General features: G+C 38.9%; 3 protein-coding genes across 3 annotated transcripts in view; all 3 read right to left on the bottom strand.

Moving 5' to 3' along the window:
* Positions 1–1,727: 1,727 nt before the first annotated feature.
* wasf2 (WASP family member 2) lies at positions 1,728–11,848 on the bottom strand. The gene is made up of 9 exons (XM_048201735.1): positions 11,687–11,848; positions 10,041–10,199; positions 9,827–9,961; positions 7,049–7,202; positions 6,420–6,537; positions 6,198–6,322; positions 5,410–5,577; positions 4,864–5,318; positions 1,728–2,672 (listed from the first exon to the last, which is right to left on the bottom strand). Exons 2-9 carry the CDS (start codon positions 10,171–10,173, stop codon positions 2,515–2,517), a joined length of 1,446 nt encoding a protein of 481 aa, XP_048057692.1. The 5' UTR covers positions 10,174–10,199; positions 11,687–11,848; the 3' UTR covers positions 1,728–2,514.
* A 288-nt stretch (positions 11,849–12,136) lies between these two features.
* On the bottom strand, positions 12,137–20,457 carry LOC125275068 (probable methyltransferase-like protein 24). Its single transcript, XM_048201736.1, has 5 exons — positions 19,812–20,457; positions 19,187–19,285; positions 17,434–17,555; positions 15,402–15,624; positions 12,137–12,807 (listed from the first exon to the last, which is right to left on the bottom strand). Exons 1-5 carry the CDS (start codon positions 20,097–20,099, stop codon positions 12,493–12,495), a joined length of 1,047 nt encoding a protein of 348 aa, XP_048057693.1. The 5' UTR covers positions 20,100–20,457; the 3' UTR covers positions 12,137–12,492.
* Positions 20,458–23,820: 3,363 nt separating this feature from the next.
* ahdc1 (AT hook, DNA binding motif, containing 1) overlaps positions 23,821–27,552 on the bottom strand; it is a 35,339-nt gene continuing 31,607 nt past the window's right edge. Inside the window, 2 exon segments of the mRNA XM_048201734.1 lie at positions 23,821–25,233; positions 25,387–27,552. Coding sequence (XP_048057691.1) covers positions 25,415–27,552 — 2,138 coding nt within the window. The 3' untranslated portion in view covers positions 23,821–25,233; positions 25,387–25,414.

Raw genomic sequence — 27,552 nt, 5'->3', positions numbered from 1 at the left:
GAATGACCCTTCAATATGGCGGCCATGACTGTTTTCACTCCGAAGTGCCCTTCGGAGGGCGATATATCCCATTTGGAACGCACCGTTTGTTAAAACTTGATAGTCCTTGGTGCTGTGAATGTGTTATTGTATTTAATCTCTGATTCTGAATTTGCATGAAATTACAAAAAAGCAAACTGAATACTTCAGAACTAGTAAATAGGCTAATTATAGGTAAATACAATTAATACTCATTTATAAATGTTTTAAACATAATATCCCAACATCAAATCTTTGTAGATGATCTGGGGCCTCATTTATAAAACGTTCAAATTAATAAATTCTCTGAATCACGTTCTCTGAATCACACGTAGGCACATTTGAGAAATGATCGTAAGATCAAATGTAGGTTTCTACACAAAATTTTATAAAGGAGGCCCATAAAAACAAAGTCATATTATAGGCTGGATTGTTGCATTCTTCATTTTTTTTTTATGAAGTACTAAAATATTCCTATAGCTTGTTTAAAAGACCTCTGGAAAACAGAATCTCAACATAACACTGACTGTTACGTAACAATCGGGATAATTAATATGTACGCCCCCAATATTTGCATATGCCAGCCCATGTTCAAGCCATTAGACAAGGGCAAAACGTCTGGATGTGCACAGCTTAATCATCAGACTAGGTAAGCAAGCAAGAACAATAGCAAAAAATGGCAGATGGACCAATAATAACTGACATGATCCATGATATTTTTAGTGATATTTGTAAATTGTCTTTCTAAATGTTTTGTTAGCATGTTGCTAATGTACTGTTAAATGTGGTTAAAGTTACCATCGTTTCTTACTGTATTCACGGAGACAAGAGCCGTCGCTGTTTTCATTTTTAAACACTTGCAGTCTGTATAATTCATAAACACAACTTCATTCTTTATAAATCTCTCCAAACAGTGTAGCATTAGCCTGTTAGCCACGGAGCACTAGCCTTAAACTCATTCAGAATCAAATGTAAACATCCAAATAAATACTATACTCACAGGAATCGATGTATGCATGATGAACACTTTGTAAAGATCCATTTTGAGGGTTATATTAGCTGTGTGAACTTTGTGTTTGCTGTTTAATAAGGCAGTTGAGAGCTCGCTGGGGCGGGGGAGCGGGAGATTTAAAGGGGCCGCACGCTTAATCGGTGCATATGTAATAATGGCTCAAAATAGGCAGTTAAAAAAATTAATAAAAAAAAATCTATGGGGTATTTTGAGCTGCAACTTCACAGACACATTCAGGGGACACCTTAGACTTATATTACATCTTTTGAAAAGGGGTTCTAGGGCACCTTTAATTATGTGGCGTTTACAAGGCGGATATCTGAAACCATTCAGCAGCGCATAATTTCAAAATCATTTGACTTCTGGAAGAGAGGTGAACGCACGTTTTTTTTTTTTTTTATGTGTACGTTCCTTCTCTGAATCACATGTAGGCACATTTGAGAAATGATCATAAGATCAAATGTAGGTTTCTACATAACATTTGATAAAGGAGGCCCATAAAAACAAAGTCATATTATAGGCTGGACTGTTGCATTCTTCATTTTCTATGAAGTACCAAAATATTCATAAAGCTAAAGAGCACCAGTGTGGATTCAATGTTTGAAGCAGCAGCAGGACACAAGCTCAAACATGTCAAAAGCAGTTCAGCTATGCACACAGCACACTTATGAAATGACTAACAGCAGGAGGACACAAATTTATATATTTAAGATTTTTATTCAGTTGCTGATAGAAAATTCTCGTAATTATTACCCACATACATCAAATAAAACTTTTCTTTGATTTCAAAAAAATCTTGCATAATTTCTAAAACTTTGGCATTAAAACAACAGGCATTATGAAGCAGGCACTTGGGCTGAACAAAGAAAAAAAAACTACATCAGTCAGACCTGAAGGCTGCGAAACCGTACGGACACAGCCGGATGCCATTTAAACAGATAACGACTTTTGGTCATGGAGCGTGTGGATATGCGTTACAATGGAATAAAAGGTTATTTCATCCAACAAGGCGCAAGAACTATCATAGACACACATCTTGTTATTTTAAATATCTGCATTATAAAGTGTGTCTTGTCTTGGATGTAAGGAAGGCTTTAGTTGATTAGGTTATACAGAGTATTGTTAAATCGTGGGATTGTAACAAAAACGATACTGATGCATAAAGAGGAAAATATGGAAGCACATACACACAAGTACACACACACACACACACACACACAGTCTCGGTTTACCTTTGGCCACATTATACAGAGGCACAGCCGCTCTGAAACAGGAGAAGGCTTATCAACTAAATAATTCACTCTCTCATTTAGATTAGACTCTGGACACACACAGACACACAACACAAACACACACTATTTGGCCCGCTTCCCCTTATTTGCTTTTGGCCTCACTGCAGGTAAACGGGTAATATGAGAAGTGTGAGGTCTAAAAGGAATGATCTTAATGTCATAGCACAGGTGATGAAGAGCGGGACGATAGCATTAGTCAGACCAGTCATCATCACCAAACTCGGATGAATCATCCTCGGAGTCGCTGCACTCCACGGCAATGCGGCGGGACAGGATGGCTGCGACATCATTGCCCATGTGATCCCTCTTCTCCTGCTCTCGCTGTTCCTCCACCTTACGCAGGTTAAATCCTACACACACAATTACAGCAAGCTCAGTCACATTTACAATATGTTAAACCACAATATGTGAGATCAGATCACCTGAAACAGATGTACTCCAGATGGTCAGAGGATTTACAGTCAGCTTGTTTACATGCACTCAGTTATAATCAAGTTTAAATAGTTTAAATACAGTCTTCATCTCTCTGTCCAAGTGTACGTGGCACAATATTTGAAGGATTAAACACACAACATGCGTCACCTCTGTTTTTAGGAGTGTGCACACAATGCCAAGGACAATTAGTCAGATTTATGTGTAAAAATGCCATGCTTCAACTGCATTATCTGTATCCGTTAGTCAGACTTTGCAAAAAACGGAGTGATACAATATCAGCAAATTCGCATGACAGCTTGAACATAAGCAAAATCTGCACAGGGAACTTTTCCACCCTCACACGAAACTCAGGATCAAGTGGATTCCTATTGGAATGACTGGATTTCACAGCAAAATTTACAGTGTTTCTGCAGGTTCTATGAAGGTTAAATACATTTTAAAGACCAACAAAAGGACATTTATTAAATAAATTGAAGGGAAAACTATACATCAATATGTTTTCTAAATATTATTGTCTAGGGTGAAACACAATGAGTTGTATTAGCAACACTTCAGAGTTTGAAAATACGACTTCTAACATATATCCGTTACGCACGCCCTGATATTGCTGAGTTAGATGCGTTTCTGGGTCAACATATTTTGTTGATCCTGGAACAACATTCTAGTCTGAAAATTTAGTCTTAACACCTATTCCTACCCTAAACCTAACCCTACCCATAAGTTATCCCAAAAATCAGAGGGAAATGATAGATGAATAACACTGATGTAAAAGCACCAATTCATAATTTTAAGCCTAAACTTGACATAATCTGTAAACTTTGTCCCTCAAATCTGATTGGTTGATTTGAATGTTGTTCCAGGATCAACAAAAATGTTGACCCAGGAACATGCTGAACTCAGCAATATCAGGTTATGCATCCGTTACTTTTTAATTCATTTTACAAAAATTAGCTTGAATCGCTCTGCTCTCAACCACTAAAACATGGAACATTTTTACTGTAACTTCTGATCTCACTGCAAAAAAAAGGGATTTTTTTTCCGTCTTTTTTTCCCCAGTACAAAAATCTAAACATTCTTAAATCAAGATACATTTACTTGACATGAAAAATGACACAAAATATGAAGTCTGTGAAATTTATCAAACTGAAGTGAGTCTGTGATTAAAACAAGAACAAATATCTGCCAATGGGCACAGAAAAAATTAACTTAAAGGATTAGTTCACTTCAGAATTAAAATTTCCTGATAATTTACTCACCCACATGTCATCTGAGATGTTTACATCTTTCTTTCTTCTTCGAAAAGAAATTAAGGATTTTGAGGAAAACATTCCAGGATTTTTCTCCGTATAGTGGACTTCACTGGGGTTCAACGGGTTGAAGGTTCAAATGTCAGTTTCAGTGCAGCTTCAAAGAGCTCTACATGATCCCAGACGAGGAATAAGAGTCTTATCTAGTGAACGATCAGCTATTTTCTAAAAAAAAAAATCTAATTTTCAATCTCATTTCAAATCTTAATCTCATTTTGTGCGACATTGTTGTGTTACCTTTTTTTGTTAAGGCCATTTGACTTAGTCTTTGCATGTTCACTTTGTAGACACTGGATCGGTACTTTCTCCTACGTCACATGTGACCTTTCTAATGTAATTATGTAATGCGTGGCGCATCACAGAGCAGTGCAAGATGAGCATTTGTGGTTAAAAAGTATATCCATTTTTTTTTTTTTTTTTTAGAAAATGACCAATCGTTTCATTCCTCATCTGGGATCATGTAGAGCTCTTTGAAGCTGCACTGAAACTGACATTTGGACCTTCAACCCGTTGAACCCCAATGAAGTCCACTATATGGAGAAAAATCCTGGAAGGTTTTCCTCAAAAACCATCATTTCTTTTCAACAAACATCTTGGATGACATGGGGGGTGAGTAAATTATAAGGAAATTTTAATTCAGAAGTGAACTAATCCTTTAAGACCTTTTTAAGATCTGCAGAAACCCTGATTTAGCTGAGTAACAGTAAATGTGACGCACCTTGAAGTGTGTACATGACATTTAAATTATTGTTTAATCTGGACTAAATTAAGAGTATGTAAATGTATCTAATTACGTTACCTTGACGGATGGCCGAAAGAAGGTCACTGCGAGCGTCACCCTGGGCTGGAGCAGGCTGGGCTTTGGGTGCGGCGGGAGCATGACCTCCTGCTGAGGGAGGCGGGGCTGGAGCAGAGGGTGGAGGAGGACCTGGAGGAGGAGGTGGAGGGGGAGGAGGAGGTGGTCCACCTGACATGGGTGGTGGAGGAGGAGCTGGAATACAGGATTCCATGGGTGGTGGAGGTGGGACAGATGCAAAATTGTTGGAGAATGGAGGAGGAGAGGGGGGTGAATCAAAACCTAGCGGTGGTGGAGGTGGCATCATGCCACCGGGAGGTGGAGGTGGTGGCGGCGCCAGAGGAGGAGCCACAGTTGGACGGCCTGGAGAGGAAGGCATCGCTGGTGGAGCTGGAGGAGGATGACTGGGGCTTAAAAGACTGTTACGCTTTGGAGGCGCACCACCAGATTCATTAGACCTGGAAGAAAACAAGCGTTCGTCAGCTCAGAAATGAACCTGCATCTGATACTCAACAACAGGGAAATCAACAACTATTTTAAGACACTCACGGTATGTCTGGAGGTGGTGGTGGTGGGAAGTCCTCTTGCATTGGAGGCGGGAGAGGAGAGCCGGGATCATAGCTGTAGGAGTTAGTGCTTTGGTCCAAATACCCATCAGAGTGATTAAAGCCATCATCACCAGAGCCAATACTGCCGTTCAACATTTCTGTGGAGTTACTGTTAGAGACGCATACATTATAATATTAAACTTACATAGACATCAATAGTATCCTCTAAAGGCCCCAATATACTTCAAACGAAATCAAAGAACGAACTGATTTTGAACAAAATCAAGCCAAAACGAAGTTCGTTTTGTGTTCTTTTTGGAAGTTCGAAGTGGCTTGCCAAAGCAAACTTTCAGGTAGTTTGCTTCAGCTGCAAAACACCTTCATGCCACCATTGGTCCGTGACGGTAACGTAATAGGAAGTGTGTGCTGAGGCTCCGCCTTCATTTGCGTGGAAGATTTCTCTGACTCATTTCATCTGTAGAGTTTGTTGAGGTAAGATCTCCACGGGTGAAAACATGAACACACAGGATAGCTGCTTTATAGTACAAAATGAAGTTGTGCTTCTGATGAAATGAGGCACTGACACCGTTTTTCGTGTTTGATACTGTAAAGCTGCTTGCTTTTAAGCAATCTATTGAGTAAACATCTATTCTATATGCTATATAAATCAGATGTTCGATTACAGTATATCGCAGCTCACGCATTTCGAATTTCGTTTTACCCCTAGACGAAGAACGAAAAAGAACTTTGCTTGAAGTATATCGGGGCCTTAACAGTTGTTTTTATTACCCCATGCCATCGTTTTTGGGTACAACGAACTCCTCCCCCATTTTCCGGCGTTCCCATTCTTCTTTGCGGGTTTTGATTTTGCGAGGGTTCAAGTTCCTTCGATTAGGGTTGTCGTCTTTCTTCTTCTGCTCACAAAAAACACAGAAATACAATAACACAAACACGTTAAAGAAGCTTGTGCATTCTGACAGGTACGTGCGTACAGGTACTTGCATCTCTCACCTTGTGCCTGCGTTTCTCTTTTATAATGTCCTTGGTATCTTGAAGCATTTTCTCTTTCCAAAGGTCAAAGAAATAAGACGGATCAGTGTAGAACTTCAGAGCCTCCTTACCATCCTCCCTGGAAAACAGAAAACACTTTAATCATGTCGAACACTTAAAACATTCAAAAAATAAAGCACAATGTGCTCTGATTGGTCAGCTGGATCAGTGTGTCGTGATTGGTCAACCACTTTAAGTGTGTTTGGGAAATGTCAACACACTACTAACTAACTCAACCAGGCCCTGCCCCTTTATTCTGCATATGTCTTGGGCGGAAATCATTTAAATTAGGAATATTGTGACGTGTTCGTTCCTGGAAGAAACTCAAGGCTACAATGGAGGCGTTTCAGGGAGTTCAGAAACAGTGACACTGATATAGAGAATAACTCCAGCTGGGGTGACTTTGTAACTTTGCAGACCTTTTTCATGCTCAAACAGCAACATTAGACACTAAAGAAAGTTGAACATGTAAATAAGCAAAATAGGTCCTCTTTAAAGTTAATTTAAGTGAAAAAAACTACATCAGTTTATTTTATACATGCCTTTATTCGGTCGGTAAACGGTGGTCAGATGCATGTTAATGTGTATACCTGTAACAGCTCAGGTTATTGAGGGGGGGTGGCTCATTGCAGGTCAGATAGGTCTCGTGGATAGGCTGTGGTAGTGACAACCTAATGAAGAGCTGCTGATCCTGGATGAAATTGGAGTGGAAGGCTTTGCGGCTGGTGATTGCCTGAAGAGAAACTGGAACGAGAGAGCAAAAATAGGAGAAAGGGAAAGATAATGACATTTAGAATAAATTCATCACTGTTCAAAAACCACAAATTAAAGGCCTGTTCACATCAAAAACAATAACTATAAAAGGTAACTATAACTATATTAGCATCCACACCAGCAGACAATACTATTCAAAGTATTCTTAGTGCAAATTTGTCATCTGCTACTCTAAATGCTCAAGATCTTTAAAGTCTGGTGGATTCTGATTGGCTGTCAATGTTTTAATCATTCATCAGCTGAAAAAAAATGTTCTGAAAGTGATTCAAATGATATTGTGCCGTTATCATTACATTTGTGGTGAGGACTCTGCTATTATTCTACATTTAGAATGATTTGTATTAACATCCTTTTAGTGTGAACGGTTCACAATGCACATAGATCCAATCTTTTTGACAACAGTCATTTTGCATGTGATAATATCAAATTGTTTTGCTTTAGTAATGACTATTATGCATAATGAGTAGATGGGGAAAGACAGGATGAAAAACCACTAAACCACTAATTTTGCCTCTGCTCTTGACATGATGCTTGAGCGCATCAGACAACAACGTCAGAGGCATTCATGTACTATTAATACAGTACATCAATGCAGTGAATGCCACATATGTACAAAAATGAGTGTATTCAGATACAGTTATAGATACTACTGGACTTTGTGTATTGCATTACAGTGAAACTTTAAAAAAGCACTTGAAATATGATCTGGCAGTTCATACTGAAAAGCATTTCACACCACAGACTTTAAATCAGATTTAGTTTGGATTGGGTTTGTAATAATCAAATTTCACACTTTTTTGCCAGAGTAAAACAACTAAACAGAGTTGGATATGCATAAAAAATGAGAAAAAATAATTCATTAATAAAAATAAAATAGCTAAACAAAAAGTTAGATATGTAAAAAAAGTAAATGCAAAGAAAAATAAATAAACAAAATAATAATACAAAACAACTAAACAAAAGAGTTGAATACACACACAAAGAAACTGAACAGAAAAATAAATATATAACATAATAATACAAAAGAAAAACAAAAGTTGAATATGGGAAAAAAATGAATATACTACAAAACAACTAATTGAACACATACATACAGTACAGTCCAAAAATTTCGAACCACTAAGATTTTTAATGTTTTTAAAAGAAGTTTCGTCTGCTCACCAAGGCTACATTTATTTAATTAAAAATACAGTAAAAAACAGTAATATTGTGAAATATTATTACAATTTAAAATAACTGTGTACTATTTAAATATATTTGACAAAGTAATTTATTCCTGTGATGCAAAGCTGAATTTTCAGCATCGTTACTCCAGTCTTCAGTGTCACATGATCCTTCAGAAATCATTCTAATATGCTGATTTGCTGCTCAATAAACATTTATGATTATTTTCAATGTTGAAAACAGTTGTGTACTTTTTTTTTTCAGGATTCCTTGAATCCTTGAACACACACAAAAGTTCAAAAGAACAGCATTTATCTGAAATACAAAGCTTCTGTAGCATTATACACTACCGTTCAAAAGTTTGGGGTCAGTAAGAATTTTTTTTTATTTTTTTGAAAAGAAATGAAAGAAATGAATACTTTTATTCAGCAAGGATGCATTAAATCAATCAAAAGTGGCAGTAAAGACATTTATAATGTTACAAAAGATTAGATTTCAGATAAACACTGTTCTTTTGAACTTTCTATTCATCAAATAATCCTGAAAAAAAATATTGTATACAAATATTTTGTACAATTGTACACATTAAATGTTTCTTGAGCAGCAGATCAGCATATTAGAATGATTTCTGAAGGATCATGTGACACTGAAGACTGGAGTAACGATGCTGAAAATTCAGCTTTGCATCACAGGAATAAATTACTTTGTGAAATATATTCAAATAGAAAACAGTTATTTTAAATTGTAATAATATTTCACAATATTACTGTTTTTACTGTATTTTTAATTAAATAAATGTAGCCTTGGTGAGCAGACGAAACTTCTTTTAAAAACATTAAAAATCTTAGTGGTTCCAAACTTTTGGACTGTACTGTACATGCATAATAGGGATGCACCAATATGAAAATTTTGGCAGATACCAATAACCGATAATTCTTTATATTTGAAAGCCGATAACCAATATATTGGCAGATAAATCTAAATCAACACAATCAAAACAAAAGTCTCACCATTAAAACCCATGTCATTACAACATTATGTAGCCTATATGACAGACTTGTGCTGTACATGTTGCACTTAACTGTATTTTCCCTTCTGAAGTGATTTCAATTATATTTCAAGCAATTCAAAACCATCATGGTGAACAGCATCTGAAGTGTTTCAGCTGAAGGAAATAATCCGTTATTTATCGGCTTTAATATATCAGCCAAATTTTATCGGGCCGATAACAATAACATTAAAAATGAACATATATCGGCCAATACAGACATCTTGTGCACCATAAGCAGCTGGAATCAAACCTAATGCAAAATTAACAATTCTGTTTTCTGCAACAAACCAATGTGGTCCAAAAAGAATTTTATTTTATATGACTCAAAAGCCCCATAAATTAATGAAATGCCTTGATAATAACCCAGCCTGTATCTTACCTTCCTCTTCTTTAGGATCCAGCTGGGTGACTTTGACCTGCAGCTTGTCCACTCTCTCTCCCAGCGTGTTGACCCGTTCGGCAAACGAGCTGGCTTGAATAAACAGTTCGCCGAACACATCCTCTGCATACTTACCTATGATTAAACAACACGTTAAAAGCAGAAACACACAACTGATTTTCTTCTGTAAACACTCCATTACACAAACACTTACTAAGTGATCCGAGCTGGCGAATGATGTTGGCAAGTGTGATGTTGGTCACACACTCCAGTTCACTCTTGATCGTATTTGGCAGTGTCTGGCGACAGAGGTGCCTTGGTTCGATGTTTCGCGTCACCAAAGGCATGATGGGAGCTTATCAGTCACCTTCCTCTTTTAGACAAAAAAAAAATTTCACATACACAATGCATTATGGATACTGTCATTAACTGGGCTGGTAGGATCTATAACACACTGCTGCTCTTTTTATAGTCAGATTGCACATATCGAACACACACACACACGTATATGTGCTCAAAGCAGAACCAAAACTGCTGCTGTGTTTCTTCTGCCAAGACGCAACTTATAGCCTAATTTCTGCAGTTGAACACCAGCAAGCAACTACCCTTTAACTCTTCTTGTCTTTGGGTTTGAAAGTAAATACTAAACCAATAGTACATACTATACTATACAATATACTACACTAATACATACTTTTAGTAAACACTACACCATTACACAAACAAAAATGTTCAGTTACTTTAATAAAGTTGTTCTATATAAAAAGTATATTTAAAAAAAGAGTTTCTGTTGTGGTTTTTACAGGTCACAGTCACACACACACACACACACACACACACTATATATATATATATATATATATAGTGTGTGTGTGTGTGACTGTGACCTGTAAAAACCACAACAGAAACTCTTTTTTTAAATATACTTTTTGTCTGACTTTGACATGTATATATTGCCATTATTATGTAATCAAAATTAAAATTATTATTGCTGGTCTTCAATGATAATGTCAAGTTAATGTAATGTATTTGCACCAAAAAATGATAAGGATTTATGCTGATATCATCCAAAATCACACTTTGCCAGGGGTGTTTCCAAACTTTTGGAGGGCAGGATTATATATATATATAGGATTATACTACACTTGATCAAGGTGTTTAACAAAATTATTAACAAAATGCATAGAAAAACAAAAAGCTCACAGGAAAAAGCATACACTGACTACTTCATAATCAGCTATTCATATTTTGTTGGTTCTCTCTTGTTAAAGCGCGTGTTCATAATTTTTTTTGCATCACAGCCTGGCCAAAAATTATGCATACACAATTTGGCAGGTTTCATTGATAAATAAATAATAATAAAAAACAAATAAAACAATTGACTCCAAGCATAACTACGCAATAAGCTTACAAATAAATGAAGATGTAATTTTTTTTTAAGTCCAGGTTTGATATCACTTTTAAGAATGTTAAATATAGGATTCATTTTACACATTTAAATCATATAATTCTGGAAAGAGTCAGGAATTAGTGGCTGAGCATGAAGGAAGACTTCCTACATTGGGAGGGAGTGGAGCCTCACAACATACCAGCCTAACTGTGTTTATGGAAAAAAAGATAAGATCAAATCAAAGCTGTTCCCGGCAAACTGATGTCTAGTTCAGAAGTAAACGCTATGGTGATATCAAAATGACACAGGGTTATTTGTCACGAGTGTTTAAAAAAGTTTCAAAAACTATCAGCGGAGGCCTAAACTCTCTGTGAAGAGCAGGAAGTGATTAGCGTTAGCTACAAACTGTCAACTCGCCAACAGCGACTCTTTCACACTTTACACACATATAAAGTACTTCACAATCTTACCTGGATATTTGTAAAGATTTGGCCGTAAATGCCGACGTCTTCTGGCTTCTCAACTACCTCAGCAGTACCATTCCCTGAGTTTAATGCCGTCCATAATTTTCTGAGCCGACAAAATGTCTACAAGTACTGTAACAAGAGCTGTATGGCAGCGACAGTTCGGTCCCGCATTTGGTAACTTTTCATTGGACGGCGCGTGTTAATCCAAAGATTCGATTGGCTGTTGAGTCTGTCAATCACAGAAAAGGGGCGGATATGGAAACTGGAATCTTTGAAGCGCAACTCCACCCTAAAGGCTTGAAAACATCTGTTTTGAGAGAGGAGGGCTAATTCCTGAACGTCGGGCCAGTCCGAACAAATCCGAAACATGGCGAAATTCAGAGAACACCAAGTGGGACTGTGATTTTAGCATTTTTTTTTTTTTGTGTGTGAATCAGATGATTTCATTGCTCACTGAAGAACAAATAAGAACTTTTGTTGTGTTATATTTTATTTCATATTAAACAATGCATTTGTAAAAATATTGCACGTAGCCCTATTGTATGAAAATGACTTTAAAGTAAATGTTATATGACAATTAAAAAATTAATTGTGCGCACAATGCAGTACCGTTCATAACCACTAGACGGCATTTCTTAGCATGTACACAGAAACAAATCATATGCAACTTTATCTCTTTAAAATGTGATGTATATTTGTGCATTTTACATGTCAACTTCATTAAACAACCCTGCTTTGGTTTAAAGTACTCTTAGACACATCTATCATCACCTTTTTCAGTTTTGTGTCCATAGAGTTTTTGCAGTTGGTTATCTGGCCTGCTCTCTTGTCCTTATCCAGCTGAGTGTGTATGAGCTGTGTGAGTTGGCCAGTTTGTGTCTCAGCACTATGTGTCCCGGGCCATGTGCGGAATGCACGAGTTGGAGTCCTGAGATGCGGACGGCTTTCAGTACACTGTACCAAAATCGCAGCACCTCCTCTTCATTTCCACCCACCTCAAACCCCGCCCACTGCAGATGAATGGTCAGAATGAGCTGATTGATCCTTTTGAGAGTTCCATCCTTAATCCAGCTTTCCAAAATGCGCCATTCGGCGCTCTCCAAATCCATACGCAGGACATCCACCTACACAAACAGACACTAAATGAATGTGACATTTTGAGATCAAGCAAAAAAAAAAAAAAAAAAGCAAGAGATCACTCTTCAAAAATTTTATATTAGTATGAAATCTGCTCTTTTATGACCAAAGATTAAATAGAATACACAAACACCGATCAGGCATAACATTACGAGCACTGACAGGTGCAGTGAATAACGGCACTATATTAGGCAGCAAGTGAACATTTTGTTAGAAGGAAAAATGTAAGGATGTGAGCAAGTTTGACAAGGGCCAAATTGTGATGGATAGACGACTGGGTCAGAGCATCAACAAAACTGGGTGTTCCCCGTCTGCAGTGGTCAGAATCTATCAAAAGTGGTCCAAGGAAGGAACAGTGGCGACAGGGTCATGGGCGCCAAGGCTCATTGATGGCTGGCCCGTGTGGTCCGATCCAACAGATGAGCTACTGTAGCTCAAATTGTTCAAGAAGTTAATGCTGCTTCTGATAGAAAGGTGTCAGAATACACAGTGCATCAGAGTTTGTTGTGTATGAGGCTGCATAGCTGCCCATGCCCATGCTGACCCCTGTCCACCGCCGAAAGAGACAACAGTGGACACGTGAGCATCAGAACTGGACCACGGAGCAATGGAAGAAGGTGGCCTGGTCTGATGAATCAAGTTTTCTTTTACATCACGTGGATGGCCGGGTACGTGTGCGTCGCTTACATGACACCAGCTGCACTATGGGAAGAAGGCAAGCCGGCGGAGGCAGTGTGATGCTTTGGGCAATGTTCTGCTGGGAAACCTTGGGTCCTGACATCCATGTGGATGTTACTTTGACACGTACCACCTACCTAAGCATTGTTGCAGACCATGTACACCCTTTCATAGAAACAGTATTTCCTGGTGGCTGTGGCCTCTTTCAGCAGGATAATGCATCCTGCCACAAAGCAAAAATGCTTCAGGAATGGTTTGAGGAGCACAACAACGAGTCTGAGGTGTTGAACTGGCCTCCAAATTCCCCAGATCTCAATCCAATCGAGCATCTGTGGGATGTGCTGAACAAACAAGTCCGATCCATGGAGGCTCCACCTCGCAACTTACAGGACTTAAAGGATCTGCTGCTAACATCTTGGTGCAGATACCACAGCACACCTTCAGGGGTCTAGAGGAGTCCATGCCTCGACGGGTCAGGGCTGTTTTGGCAGCAAAAGGGGGACCAACACAATTTTCCCACATGGAAAAAACCTATATAAACATATATGTTTCAATATAGGTTTTGATATAGGTTTTACATATATGTGACATATATAAAATTGGCCGTTTTCCTATATTATATGTACATATATGTACATATATGCACACATATATGTACACATATATGTACACATATATATATATATACACATATATGTACATATATGTCACATATATTAAAAACCTATATCAAACCTATATTGAAACATATATGTTTATATAGGTTTTTTCCATGTGGGACCAATTTCACGTGTTCGTGTAGCGGTGTGTTTTCTGCGTTGTGTCGTAATCAAAGACAGACTGCGAAAAATCTTGCCATCAGGTCCTCACTTTATTCTGTATAACACAAATGGCAATATATGAGGACTTGTGCAGCTTACAAACAGCATGCGGCAGCAACGCACAACGCTGAGAAAGAGAGATATTAAAAGTAACTTAAGTAAAGAAAAATAATCAACGAAACATCTGAATGTACATCACAGAGGGGTTTTGGATTACAATCATACAAATATATCATGTGAATTCAACTGTTACATGAAACCTGGCCTTAATTGAATCACCGCAAAAACTTTGTGCGACCTACCGCTGTGATGTCTCATGCAGACTGGGAAGCAGCAAAGTGCGTCAACACCCCAAGTCAGCATGGCGGCAGGAAACCCCAAATATGGTCATCGCAAGTGGAATCACAAAATAATTGTCTAAATACATAACTGCTACATTCGCACATACATAAGTTCTTGCATAATTTTTTTCGTTAATTCTTAGTTTTTGCCTTGATAATAGAAAATATGAGCTAGGCATCATGTATGACAGTCAAAAATGAGATATGAGCTACAAAATGACCAGATCCTGCCATTAGCTATATAGAAGACATATCTTGTATGTATAGGGCATATATATGGATATGAAGAAGCAATACAGGAGACCTATATTTCCTGTATATGCACATATATGCACCTCAATTTTGCCTATATGTGGCATATATACACATATATGCAGTATATATACGCATATATGCAGCACATATACAGCATATATGCAGTATATATGCAGCATATATATTATCATATATGTGCATATATGCAGCATATATGTACATATACACTGCATATAAGTTTCATATATGCGCATATATCCACATATAGGTTCTTTCCATGTGGGTTAGGAAGGTGGTCATAATGTTATGCCTGATCGGTGTACTGTATATATCTTATTATGAGTCACTTTTGCCCTTCTGTGAATATAGACTTAAGTACATAAAGGCAGAACTTTAGAGTGATTCAGTACTGGACGGTGAGTGTGAAATTATTTGTGACATGTAGGAGAATCAGAAGTCTGAATGAGTGTATTTGGGTGTAAGTACCGTGGTGTGGCCCAGGGACTCCATAATGTCAAGCAGCCTGTGCTGTATATTACCCACAAGGCCTGCTTGTGAGTGACTGCGTGGGTTTCTCCAGTCTAACCAAGCCCGATGATTCTTAATATATGCAGGATCTCGACCCCCTCGACCGCTGGGGTCAAAGCGATGAACCTCACACCCCGCGTACAACATTGTGTCTAAAAATGCAGCATCCTTCCCATCCAGACTATGAAGATAAAGACAAAAGATTCCGTTCATTTTGGAACAGCCTGAAACATCCCAATGAACAGACCAACCAATTACTGTTTCCCTGCATCAGTCATGACATGTCGAGGAAAAGAGCTACAGAATCTGGGGCAACCTTCAGTTTTGTTGTTGTTGTTATTTTTTTTTGGAGATTATATACAACAAATCCCACCCTTCCAGCTTAACAAAGAAACAAGGAACCCTTAATGGCTGACATGCTTTGAAATGAACAAGTCTAGTCTTAAATGTGCTGGCTTTTTTAAAGAAGTCCAAACAAAAGACACTGAGCTACCTTAAACATACCTCAAGAACAAGCACAAAAATATTAACACTGTCAGATATTGTTTTAAAATCTGCATGTTAATGATTTTACTGATCTTCCATACCTGATAATTTTCAATAAAAATCTCATAACTCAATTTACGGTTGAAACAGACCTCTCTCTGGTGACGTACGATGGACTTCTCTAATCATTTATTCTTGGACCCCGGTCCTTTCTAACAACAGAGTTGGCCTTTGTTCCGGAAGTATTTTTCCGATACATTTTTTTCCATAGGGATTTTTAAAAATGTCTTTGTTTGAGAGTTATTAGTTATAAAACAAACCAACCAGCTACGAGGTGAATCACAATATTACAAACCTTGGTTTGAAGCAAAAAAGTACTTGAAAATCAAATGAAAAGGCAAGACTGTTTACTTAACGAGTTTAATGAGGGAAAAAACTATAAACCATTGAAGCATTGAGAATGACATAATCAAAATTAAAAATATGGATAACTATAAAACTATTAATTTAATGATGTAGATTATGTATATGGAAACAATATTTTACATTTCAAAATATGCCAAACTTTTACATTGCAAAAGTGTGTCAAAAAAACAAAATAACGACTTTTCAATATCTATATGGGCCGGTTTCAAAACACTGCTTCAGAGCTTTACAAATCGAATCAGTGAATCGGAGCGCCAAAGTCACGTGATTTCAGCAGTTTAGCTGTTTGATAGGAGATCCGAATCACTAATTCGATACAAAAGATTCATAAAGCTCAGAAGCAGTGTTTTGAAATTGGCCCATATAGATATTGCTGAAAATTCATTATTTTATTTTTTTTTTTGGCGCACAAAAAGTATTCTTATCGCTTTATAATATTAAGATAGAACCACTGAACTCACATGAACTTTTTCAAATATGTTTTTAGAACCTTTTTGGACCTTTTTGGAGTTTGAAAAACTCTCACTGAGCCATCGGTTTTCATCAAAAATATCTTATTTTGTGTTCTGAAGATGAACAAAGGTCTTACGGGTGTAGAACGACATGAGGGTGAGTAATAAATGACATTATTTTCATTTTTAGGTGAACTAACCCTTTAAAAGCGATTATTTATAAAATATAAGTTGAAATAATGCAGATCGATGTCTTCAACAAGAGCACAGATTAACAAACTCGTAGCTCACAGTAGGTTAAAGCTTTATAAGTTAGCATTTGAAATCAATTTGCCTACGGAAAATAAATGGGATTTTTACTTCCAGTAAGTTTGCATTCAGATCTCCCGCCATCTAGTCAACAACTGATGGATGGAAGTTGCAACCCACCCTACATTTTTTTCCTTTTATTAGAATATACATTTTATTTGGATGCACAGCACAATTATGTTGCCAGTTTCATTTTAAAAAGAGATAATTTGCATTTTTGGGGAAAGCTTCAATTAAATAAGCATTTTTGGGGGGTGGCGCCCCCCTCGGTAGGAATCAGAACTTAATCTGCTTTAATTTTATATATACACGTTTACCTGAATGAGTAGGCCACACAGCCTCTTTTGCCCTTCCAGTGGTCGATGCATAAAACGTCAGAGTGATTCGGAAAGCGTTTAGATTGATTCCCATCTGAATCCTGAACCACAGAGCAGTTCACCTGCAGAGTGTGACAGCAAAAGTCCAGATATCTCGCTTTGGAAGTCCATTTTTAAACAAACCCGATTCCAAAAAATTGGGACACTGTACAAATTGTGAATAAATCAGAATGCAATGATGTGGAAGTTTCAAATTTCAATATTTTATTCAGAATACAACATAGATGACATATCAAATGTTTAAACTGAGAAAATGTATCATTTTAAGGGAAAAATAAGTTGATTTTAAATTTCATGGCATCAACACATCTCAAAAAAGTTGGGACAAGGCCATGTTTACCACTGTGTGGCATCCCCTCTTCTTTTTATAACAGTCTGCAAACGTCTGGGGACTGAGGATATAGGAATGTTGTCCCATTCTTGTCTAATACAGGCTTCTAGTTGCTCAACTGTCTTAGGTCTTCTTTGTCGCATCTTACTCTTTATGATGAACCAAATGTTTTCTATGGCTTCTTCTACGCAGCCATGATGTTGTAATTGATGCAGTATGTGGTCTGGCATTGTCATGTTGGAAAATGCAAGGTCTTCCCTGAAAGAGAAGACGTCTGGATGGGAGCATATGTTGTTCTAGAACTTGGATATACCTTTCAGCATTGATGGTGCCTTTCCAGATGTGTAAGCTGCCCATGCCACACGCACTCATGCAACCCCATACCATCAGAGATGCAGGCTTCTGAACTGAGCGCTGATAACAACTTGGGTTGTCCTTGTCCTCTTTATTCCGGATGACATGGCGTCCCAGTTTTCCAAAAAGAACTTCAAATTTTGATTCGTCTGACCACAGAACAGTTTTCAACTTTGCCACAGTCCATTTTAAATGAGCCTTGGCCCAGAGAAAACACCTGGATCATGTTTAGATATGGCTTCTTTTTTGACCTATAGAGTTTTAGCCGGCAACGGCGAATGGCACGGTGGATTGTGTTCACCGACAATGTTTTCTGGAAGTATTCCTGAGCCCATGTTGTGATTTCCATTACAGTAGCATTCCTGTATGTGATGCAGTGCCGTCTAAGGGCCCGAAGATCACGGGCATCCAGTATGGTTTTCCGGCCTTGACCCTTACGCACAGAGATTGTTCCAGATTCTCTGAATCTTTGGATGATATTATGCACTATAGATGATGATAACTTCAAACTCTTTGCAATTTTTCTCTGAGAAACTCCTTTCTGATATTGCTCCACTATTTTTGGCCGCAGCATTGGGGGAATTGGTGATCCTCTGCCTATCTTGACTTCTGAGAGACACTGCCACTCTGAGAGGCTCTTTTTATACCCAGTCATGTTGCCAATTGACCTAATAAGTTGCAAATTGGTCCTCCAGCTGTTCCTTATATGTACATTTAACTTTTACCTGTCCCAACTTTTTTGGAATGTGCAGCTCTCATGAAATCCAAAATGAGCCAATATTTGGCATGACATTTCAAAATGTCTCACTTTCAACATTTGATATGTTATCTATATTCTTTTGTGAATAAAATGTAAGTTTATGAGATTTGTAAATTATTGCATTCCTTTTTTATTCACAATTTGTACAGTGTCCCAACTTTTTTGGAATCGGGTTTGTAATATGCACCTTCATATTGTTATGTAAGACAAGAATGATCGAGCCAGGAGGCATTAAAGTAAGTTAGTACCTCTGTTGTGGTGATGAACTGAGTAAAGCGCAGCAGCTCTGCAAAAAACGAGGGTTGTTCTGATGCCCATGGCTGCAGTATCAGCTCTCTAGCTGCGGCCTGTAAACACATAAACACAAACATCTCTCTCATCTTGGCCAAATTTCAAATGCACATACAAAAATGTGAAAACAGGGATGCAGTGGAGGAGGGTCAGGCATCCGATAGCCACTGTGCTTCAGGCAGGAGAAGTTTCGGCTTGTTCGGGGTCACAGAATGTGCCCTTTTGAAACCAGAGGTTGAACAAAAGAGAAAAGTTAGGCTGTTGGAAATTGAGCCTCTCCCAAAACATACAACAACCCTGTTTAGTAACCATGGAGACAGTAGACTAGAGGAAGAGGGGATATGACTCACTGAGGAACTCACTGTTGTGGGGGCGGACAGTGAGACAAACAGAGAAAGGGAGAGTGATAGACTATTTTTCAGGACATTTTTCCATGTTAAAGTGTCTAGGAGGGATCCCCGTGTATTTTGCCAAGTCACACATATGTTTTCCAAGCTGCAACACATTTTAAAATTCAGCCTGTTTACTAAGAGTTGCATATCAGGAAGATCTGATAAAAACTGAAACATAAAAACAGATTACCTGAGGTCCTTCAAGCTCGTTTTCGTCTTCGTATCCTGTCAGTCTTGAATCCTCGTCAGTCCAGAGACTGCTTTCCAAATCATTTTTTCTAACCTCAGACGTCAGCAACTTGCCATCATTCTTCTCAATGCTTATGACGAGAAAAGCAGGATCGTCATCGCTCGTGCTGCTGTATGCGCGCGGCACCGTTAAACTAACCAGTAGTTGGACGAGCACTAGCACCGACAGACCTATAATAAATACACGGTGGGAAATGCCTCTTAGTCCGCTAAAGTTACTAGCTGCCATGCCTCTCCCCTCTCTCGAGCTTTGAGTGACCCGTGGGAGCGCAGACACCAGAAATGGAGAGTCGGCGCCACCGTGACTTTCTGGCTTGAGGGCTCGCGCTGGACACCATCAACAAATACCAGTGCGCGTGTGAGTCAAGTTTTCCAGCCAACGTTTCCCAAGTGAAAAGCAGGTTAATAGACATACTAAATAATGTTTTCATTAAAAAAAATAGGTTTGTGTGAATTGGAACAGGACAGATAATAGCAGGCACTGGAAGGAACCATTCAGACAGTCACGCGCGCACACTACCCCCGCGCGCGAACATATTTCACTACTATGTAGTAGTGTGGAAAAACGCGTCAAATGAGTAGGATGTACAAATAGCCACACTTCATAATTCAGTAGGTGAGTAATACCCTCATGACGCAGGCTCTGAAGTGTGCAGCCAGTAGCAATTAGAATTCAATTTGGATGCTGCTCATCATTATAAATCCTTCCTTTCACCTTTCAATTAGGCTAACACTATCAGGAATAGCTGTTATTTTTGTAAAATAGGCACACTGGTGGTTTGCAACAACCACTTTAAAAACAAAAGGTCAATTTGCAGAAGAGATGGTGTTTCTATAGGGGAGAGTGGGGTAAGATGAGCCATTTTTACTTATGTGGTCCTCAAGATAAGGGAGAATGTGGCAGAAGTACAATGAAAGTATTTAAAGTATGTTTCCTATCATTTTAAATGATCAGAATACATCTATGACAATGGGTTCTAAAAATATGGCTTCTTATAAAAAAGTGTTCCTCTGGCTCAATTTACCCCAGGTTAGGGGTAAGTTGAGCCGAGTCTGTAGGTGGGTGTAAACTGACCATCTAGTTGAATCTGAATCAAACCCATGTGAAATTTTAAAGATAATGTACCTATTTTAAAAACTAATTTAATAATCAGATTTCCTTTTACAAATATTCTTTGTAAAAATAAATATTTTACAAATATTTATTTTTTTAAAGCTAAATTAAACAAAATAAAACCAACCAAATTAAGTTGAAATTTCAGTATGTTTAATTGTTTGTATTTCTGAAAAAATATGTTGAACATCAAAGATGTAACCTTCCCATACACAGACTATACAGAGAGTTTGTTGAGTAAAATTAATTAGATAAAAACTAAATAAGAATGAATAAATGTCACTGAAACTAATAGACATTTTAGTCAAAAGGTTCTTGACATGGTAGTTTTTCTGCAATGTCGACCATGTTAGGCCATTTGAGAATACAGGTGGAAAGATATATATAATTAAACATCCTCTGGTTCATATCAGAGAAGGATTTGGTGTACTTGTACACTGTTGCTATCAAATAAACTCGAAAATAGAGATAAACTAAACCAGATGCGTAATATCACATTGAAATGACACCAGTTTATACTTCAGATTTAACTTGAATTCATTGCCTTATGGTGGGGTTAAAATGTTAAAATGCTGGCTCAATTTACCCCACAGCATTTGGCTCACTTTGCCCCATAGCTGCCATTTTAGGAAAAGCTAGCTAGCTTAACCAATTCAGAATAATATTTAGCTAAATGACTTGCATGGTTTTATATGTTGCTAAATCACCAATATGCATCATAAATTGTTTTAGACCTGGACAAATTTGCTTTGATGAAACAGCTATTACATCTGTTATGTTAAAAAAATGTTTTAAAGTAAATAAGCGACTTCCACTCCTCCCATGTGCTTTTCCTTTTCACAGTCTGGCAGAAATGATGGGTGGTTTTAAAAAATATGGTCACATGACAATAAAATGGTACAGTTGCCAAGATACAGGGGGTGGGTCAATTTACCCACTGGCTCATCTTACCCCACTCTCCCCTACACCAGTAAACACAAACAAATCGTTAAAATTGACCTTTTAGTCAGGAATATCTTGTACATCACTTTCCCATTTAAACTTTACTGCTTTTACTTTTACAATTAATGTTCCTTAATGAACCATAACAAGTAGGCCTATTTGCTAGTTGGTCTATTAAAGGGTTAGTTCACCAAAAAAATGAAAATTCTGTGATTAATTACTCACCCTCATGTCATTCCAAACTCGTAAGGCCTTCGTTCATCTTCGGAACACAAATTAAGATATTTTTGATGAAATCCGAGAGGTATATGACTCGTCCATAGTCAGCAATTTAACCACCACTTTCAAGGTCCAGAAAGGTACTAAAGACATCGTTAAAACAGTCAATGTGACTGCAGTGGTTCAACCTTAATTTTATGAAGCGACGAGAATACTTTTGTATACTTTATTCAACAATATCTTCTCTTCTGTGTCGTTCAGCGCTTCAAGGTTCTACTCAGTATTGGTCGACGCTGATCAGCACGACACACGAAGTCGATGTTCTGACATTGTAACAGTGTATACCGTGTGCTGCAAGTGAGCATTTTTGTTGCATATATTTAAACATATGTGACCCTGGACCACAAAACCAGTCATAAGGGTCAGTTTTTTTTAAATGTATACATTATCTTAAAGCTGAATAAATAAGCTTTCCATTGATGTATGGTTGATTTGTTATGATATGACAATATTTGGCCGAGATACAACTATTTGAAAATTTGGAATCTGAGGGTGCAACAAAATCTAAATATTGAGAAAATCTCCTTTAAAGTTGTCCAAATGAAGTCCTTAGCAATGCAGATCCACTCACAAAAATACATTTTTGATATATTTACGGTACAAAATATCTTCATGGAACATTTATTTAATATCCTAATGATTTTTGGCATAAGAAAAAATCAATAATTTTGACCCATACAATGTATCGTTGGCTATTGCTACAAATATACCTGTGCAACTTATGACTGGTTTTGTGGTCCAGGGTCACATATTATAAGCAATAACCAAGAAACAGGAGTACACTAATGCAGCCAGACAGTGGCAAGACAAATATCAAACCACTCAAATAGAGAACACAGAGAATGGGGTAGTAAACAGATCAAGTCTCTTTCTTTCTTTTTATGTCTAACTTATGACTACATGCTCTTTTAGCATCCATGTAGGCCTAAAATATTATATTAGACGATAAGCCATACATTTGTTTTTTGATGCGCAATTCCCTTGGATTGATCTTTTGAAGATAACTGGCATAATTGTCCAATATTTTCACATTCTCAACACAGTGGGGCAGTGCGAGGATGAGAGATGAAAGTTTATGTTTCATACCACACACACACACACACACACGCATACTACACACATACAAACTGATCAATGAAAAATGTACACTATTCTCATGGCCTCCTTCACTCAGATTACTTCCTTTCCATAAATGTCATAATTCCCTTACAACCTTTTATTCATTTCTCTGAAACCTCTGCTCGTGTCCTCATCTGAACTCATCTGAGCTCCTGTTAGAATGTCTGACGACAAAAGCACAATTGCCTCGTTCCAAATGCCTGAGTAGTGCTGCATGGCTGGAATGCAAAAGAGGCACCAAAACCACTCACACAAAAAGAATTGTTTCGATACCATTTCAGAAAGAAATGTTTTGGGATATAACATTATAATGAATGATCCAGTTTGATTGTGCTCATGCTGCACACATATACATACATTATATCAAGAGTAAATAATTTAAAGCATTATTAAAAGTAATGCATTTTTTTTATCATAAAAATGTAAGTGGACAGTCATCTGAATGAGATTTGACACTTTTGTTAAACGTCTTAGTAAAGGTGATAATAACTGCAGGTTAATATCCATTGTATTTTTATTTTCCTGCTTGGCCACCAATAGACCTCATTTCATTTTCATCATATTTCCCCAACCACAGAGGAGAGGCAGGACAAAATTAAACAATGATCAGAACATAATGTGTATTTAAATATTTTCACCTCAGATACAGTATATGGAACAGACAGATACAATATTTCATCACAAAAAATCACTGTACGACACAGCGGACCACAAGAAATACGAACAGAGGGATGAAAGAAAAAGAGGAGGAGAATATGCATTGTCCACACCCTGAGCTTCAGGCCATCATATCCAGGGTGAAAAGTACCCTGGCCTCTAAACATCTTGACAAGGACAGCATCTTTCAGGGGCAGTGCATGGGTGTCTGTCCTCCTGTTATGATAAAAACACACAAATGAGAGTTGGATGTTGGGCACAAAGTGACCATGCTGCAGATCCAGAGCGGCGGTTGAAGGGATCAAATTTGGACACATTCCTGTGAGACCAGGCCAGGCCACTGATAAAAAAGATTACTTAAACTGTACTTGCACAAACCCAAGCTGAACAATTTAAAGCCACATAAAAGAACACATGGTATTTCCCTCATGTGTTCTTACAGCAGTTCCAAAACACTGTCATGACATTGCTGCTGTAACATATCTCTTTCAGCAGGACTCTGAGATTCAGTTGTTTTCATAGCAGTGAGCTCCTCAAGTGATCGAACCATTTGAGTAGCTTATGTACAAATGCTGTTTTTTTTGTTTTGTTTTTTTAAAAAATGTTGAACTTAAGAGTGAGAAGAGGGCAGAGTTTGTGCAGTCACCATTCATAGATGCTGAAGGAAGTGGACCTTTAGGATTAAGTAATCTCCCCAGTGACAAAATCAGAGGAGGCTTTGAGACTGAAACAGACAAAGAGGGAGCAAGTTCAGGATGTAGACAAAAACCTTTTGTGTGGTCTCGTACATTGGTTGGGTTTTTGGGCATCGGTGAAATGTGAGTATGTGTGAATCACATTTGCACAGTTGCACTGTAAAAAGAAAGGGACAAGGTTGTTCCCTGCATTTCATCAAATTGGTTTCTTCGTGATACTAGCAGTGCCCATTCTTTGTTTAATAAGTCCCTAGCCCAAGCTGTGTAGCAATATTAGTTTGCAAGACTGTCTTTTTGTGCGTGCATTTGCATTTGCAAGTCAGCGTATGAAAAGTATATGTTCATCACAATGTTTTGTGAGCACAGAGTATGTTTGTGTTCGTGCATGTGTTTCTGTGTCTGTCCATGTGTATGCATTTGGATCTTGATTGTCACTGCTGGAGAAGTCTTTATTTAGTCCATAGCTCTGAAACTCTTCAGTCTAACTCAGTAAGTCTCTTCCAAAGCTTATCCTTTAAAAAAGATTAAAAATATCAAAAGGGTACTGTCCATTTCATCTGTCAAGGGGAAAAAAAAGAATAATCAAATGAGGGTTGGTCTCAATTCATAAACTTGTATCACAATATATAGACTGTGGTAGCATTAAAGTATTTACTTGAACAATTTCATACTGCTATCATCTTAACTATCTACCAGTATTTATGTCTTACCTCTTCAGCGATGCCATTAAAATTCCAACTACAGGCTGGTGACGGTGAAGCCTTCATCGCTGGGCTGGTCAAGAAGCTGGCAGAGTACCCCTCCCCGGGCTGTTTGGGGTGCATAACGGTGTCCAACGGGTGCATAGCTGTCCAAGTTACCATGGTAACCCATCTCATCGTGCTGAGGGGAAGAGTCCAGTGTCCCACTCACACAAGTTGACATGGAAGGACCTCTTTGTAAAGGGGAAGGGTAAGATGAATGGGATGGAACTCTCATCCCAGAGACCATCAGTGACATGTCCCGTTTGTGGGAGGGCAAAGAGACTGCTGGTGTTCGCTGCTCCTCATAATTTTGGGGGCTGCCAGCGACACTTCCTCCTTGCCCATACCAGCAGGGAGAGCCACTGTAACTCGGGGAATCATACTGGGAGAACTGATCTTTAGGGACCCGATGTGGGCTCATGGCGGAACCACACTGCGGCAAGAGCCGAGGGGTTGGGGAGAGGGTTGGGCTAAAAGTCCTGGCAGCATGCCCATAAGTCTGTGAGGGAGGACCAGGTTTAGGATACTGCTTTAGGGCATCTGACTGATTTGATAAACTGGGGGACACAGAGGCAGAGTCTGGAGGATAGACATGAGCAAATCTCTCATCTGAGGAGGGAGTAGAAGTGTGGACAGAATATGGAGAGGGGTATTCACAGGACTCTGGGGCATGGCTAAGAGGTGATAGGCTACTACTATCTCCACTGTAGTAGTCCAATGTTTCTTGGTATAGACCCCCTGAACACATCTGCCCTGAGCCTGACGGGGTGGAAGGCTTTTGAGATTTGGTTTTTGGTGGTGGGGGACGATCTCTTTGGCAAGGAGAGAATCCTCCCCTGCCTCTGGCTCCCCTGGGCTGTCTACCACCTGTAGCACTACGTTTTGGCCCTCCTTGCATAGGAGGACTGGCAGGTGAACCTGGGGGAACAGAGCATGCTTCCTTCTCATTGTGTGTCTCAGACTTTTTCCTTCGCCCACGACCTGGTTTTGCCCCCCCTTGGAATAGTACATTCTGACTCCAGTTGTAAGAAGGGCCTGCTGAATTCTCATTCCAGTCAAGCATTAGCTTCTCCAGGCTTGAAAGGCTAGACTGACCCTCAGGCATAGGAACATCCCTTGGGCGAAATGCTCCCCCCACAACACTCATCCCTCCTCCACCAGTGTGAGAAGAGTCTGAGGAGGATTCAGAGAGTGTGTCAAGGCAGGGACGCTGTTTGGCTTTTTGGGGTGTGTAGTTTGAGATGTCCAGAATGTCTTTGGATTCTGATCCAGTTCCAGCTACCCCATAATCAGAGTAACCATGAAACTGATGAGTGCCATATGCATCACTACCCCAGTTATTTCCCCCTTGCCTGTATCCCCACTGAGCTGTAGAGGTGTATTGTCTGCAACCCTCAGGCGGGGAAGAGGTTAAGGAATATGGGCTGGACTTTGACACTGACATATAACTTCCACCTGGTGAGGTTGCGCCAGAGTCCCCTCGCTGTATGGTTGAATGGGGTGGGCCTGGATATCCACTATAACTGCGCTTGGCAGAACCCTGGTAGTTGGAATAACTCATCTGACACTGCGCAGAGGGAACAGAGGGAGTTTTTGTACCATATGTAAAGCTACAGTCACTTGGCCTTTGCTGTTGCTGTTGCTGCTGCTGCTGTTGAGGGAGGGGGTAAATACTTCCACCTTGAGGAACCCCAGCACTATAACTAGGTGGATACTGAGGAAAACCTCCAGATGGATGTGGAGAGCTGGGTGAACGGGAAAGCAAGAGTGCAGGGGATTTAGGGAAGGATGGAGTTGGAGAAGTCTGTGAGACACTGTATGAATATGAGGGTTTAGTTGCCGAACTGCCTTGAGTTTGGGGTGAGGATAATGGCGCCCCTTCCCCAAGACAGGCTGCTCCTTTAGGACTTCTTTTAGGAAAGGCAGGAGACCAACGATGGGCTGCACCAGGGCTGCCACCCTCAAATCCTGGGGTGACCTTCCGGCCTTCCTGTCGTCCAGCAGGGCTGGACATGGAAATATCTAGCAGGTCAGAGGAGTCATCAGAATCAAGCAGAGAGCGAAAATATCCTGCAAACATTCCCTGAGACTCTTCTCCACTGCACACCCCTCTCATACCGGGGCTGTGGTACA

The sequence above is a fragment of the Megalobrama amblycephala genome, linkage group LG9 (genome assembly GCF_018812025.1).
Source record: "Megalobrama amblycephala isolate DHTTF-2021 linkage group LG9, ASM1881202v1, whole genome shotgun sequence".
In the NCBI taxonomy this organism is placed as follows: domain Eukaryota; kingdom Metazoa; phylum Chordata; class Actinopteri; order Cypriniformes; family Xenocyprididae; genus Megalobrama; species Megalobrama amblycephala.
The sequence above is the reverse complement of the archived record's forward strand: the minus strand, read 5'-3'. Positions and strand labels throughout refer to the sequence as shown.

What these genes read in the sequence shown, in the direction of transcription:
- wasf2 (XM_048201735.1), bottom strand. Translation starts at nt 10,173, where the DNA reads ATGCCTTTGGTGACGCGAAACATCGAACCAAGGCACCTCTGTCGCCAG. An exon ending in GGATCCTAAAGAAGAGGAAG is followed by an intron (nt 7,203 to 9,826) that starts GTAAGATACAGG and finishes CTCTCGTTCCAG; the next exon opens with TTTCTCTTCAGGCAATCACC. An exon ending in CCCAAAAACGATGGCATGGG is followed by an intron (nt 5,578 to 6,197) that starts GTAATAAAAACA and finishes CGTCTCTAACAG; the next exon opens with TAACTCCACAGAAATGTTGA.
- LOC125275068 (XM_048201736.1), bottom strand. Translation starts at nt 20,099, where the DNA reads ATGGCAGCTAGTAACTTTAGCGGACTAAGAGGCATTTCCCACCGTGTA. An exon ending in ACGAGCTTGAAGGACCTCAG is followed by an intron (nt 19,286 to 19,811) that starts GTAATCTGTTTT and finishes ATGTGTTTACAG; the next exon opens with GCCGCAGCTAGAGAGCTGAT. An exon ending in AGTCCCTGGGCCACACCACG is followed by an intron (nt 12,808 to 15,401) that starts GTACTTACACCC and finishes CTGTTTGTGTAG; the next exon opens with GTGGATGTCCTGCGTATGGA.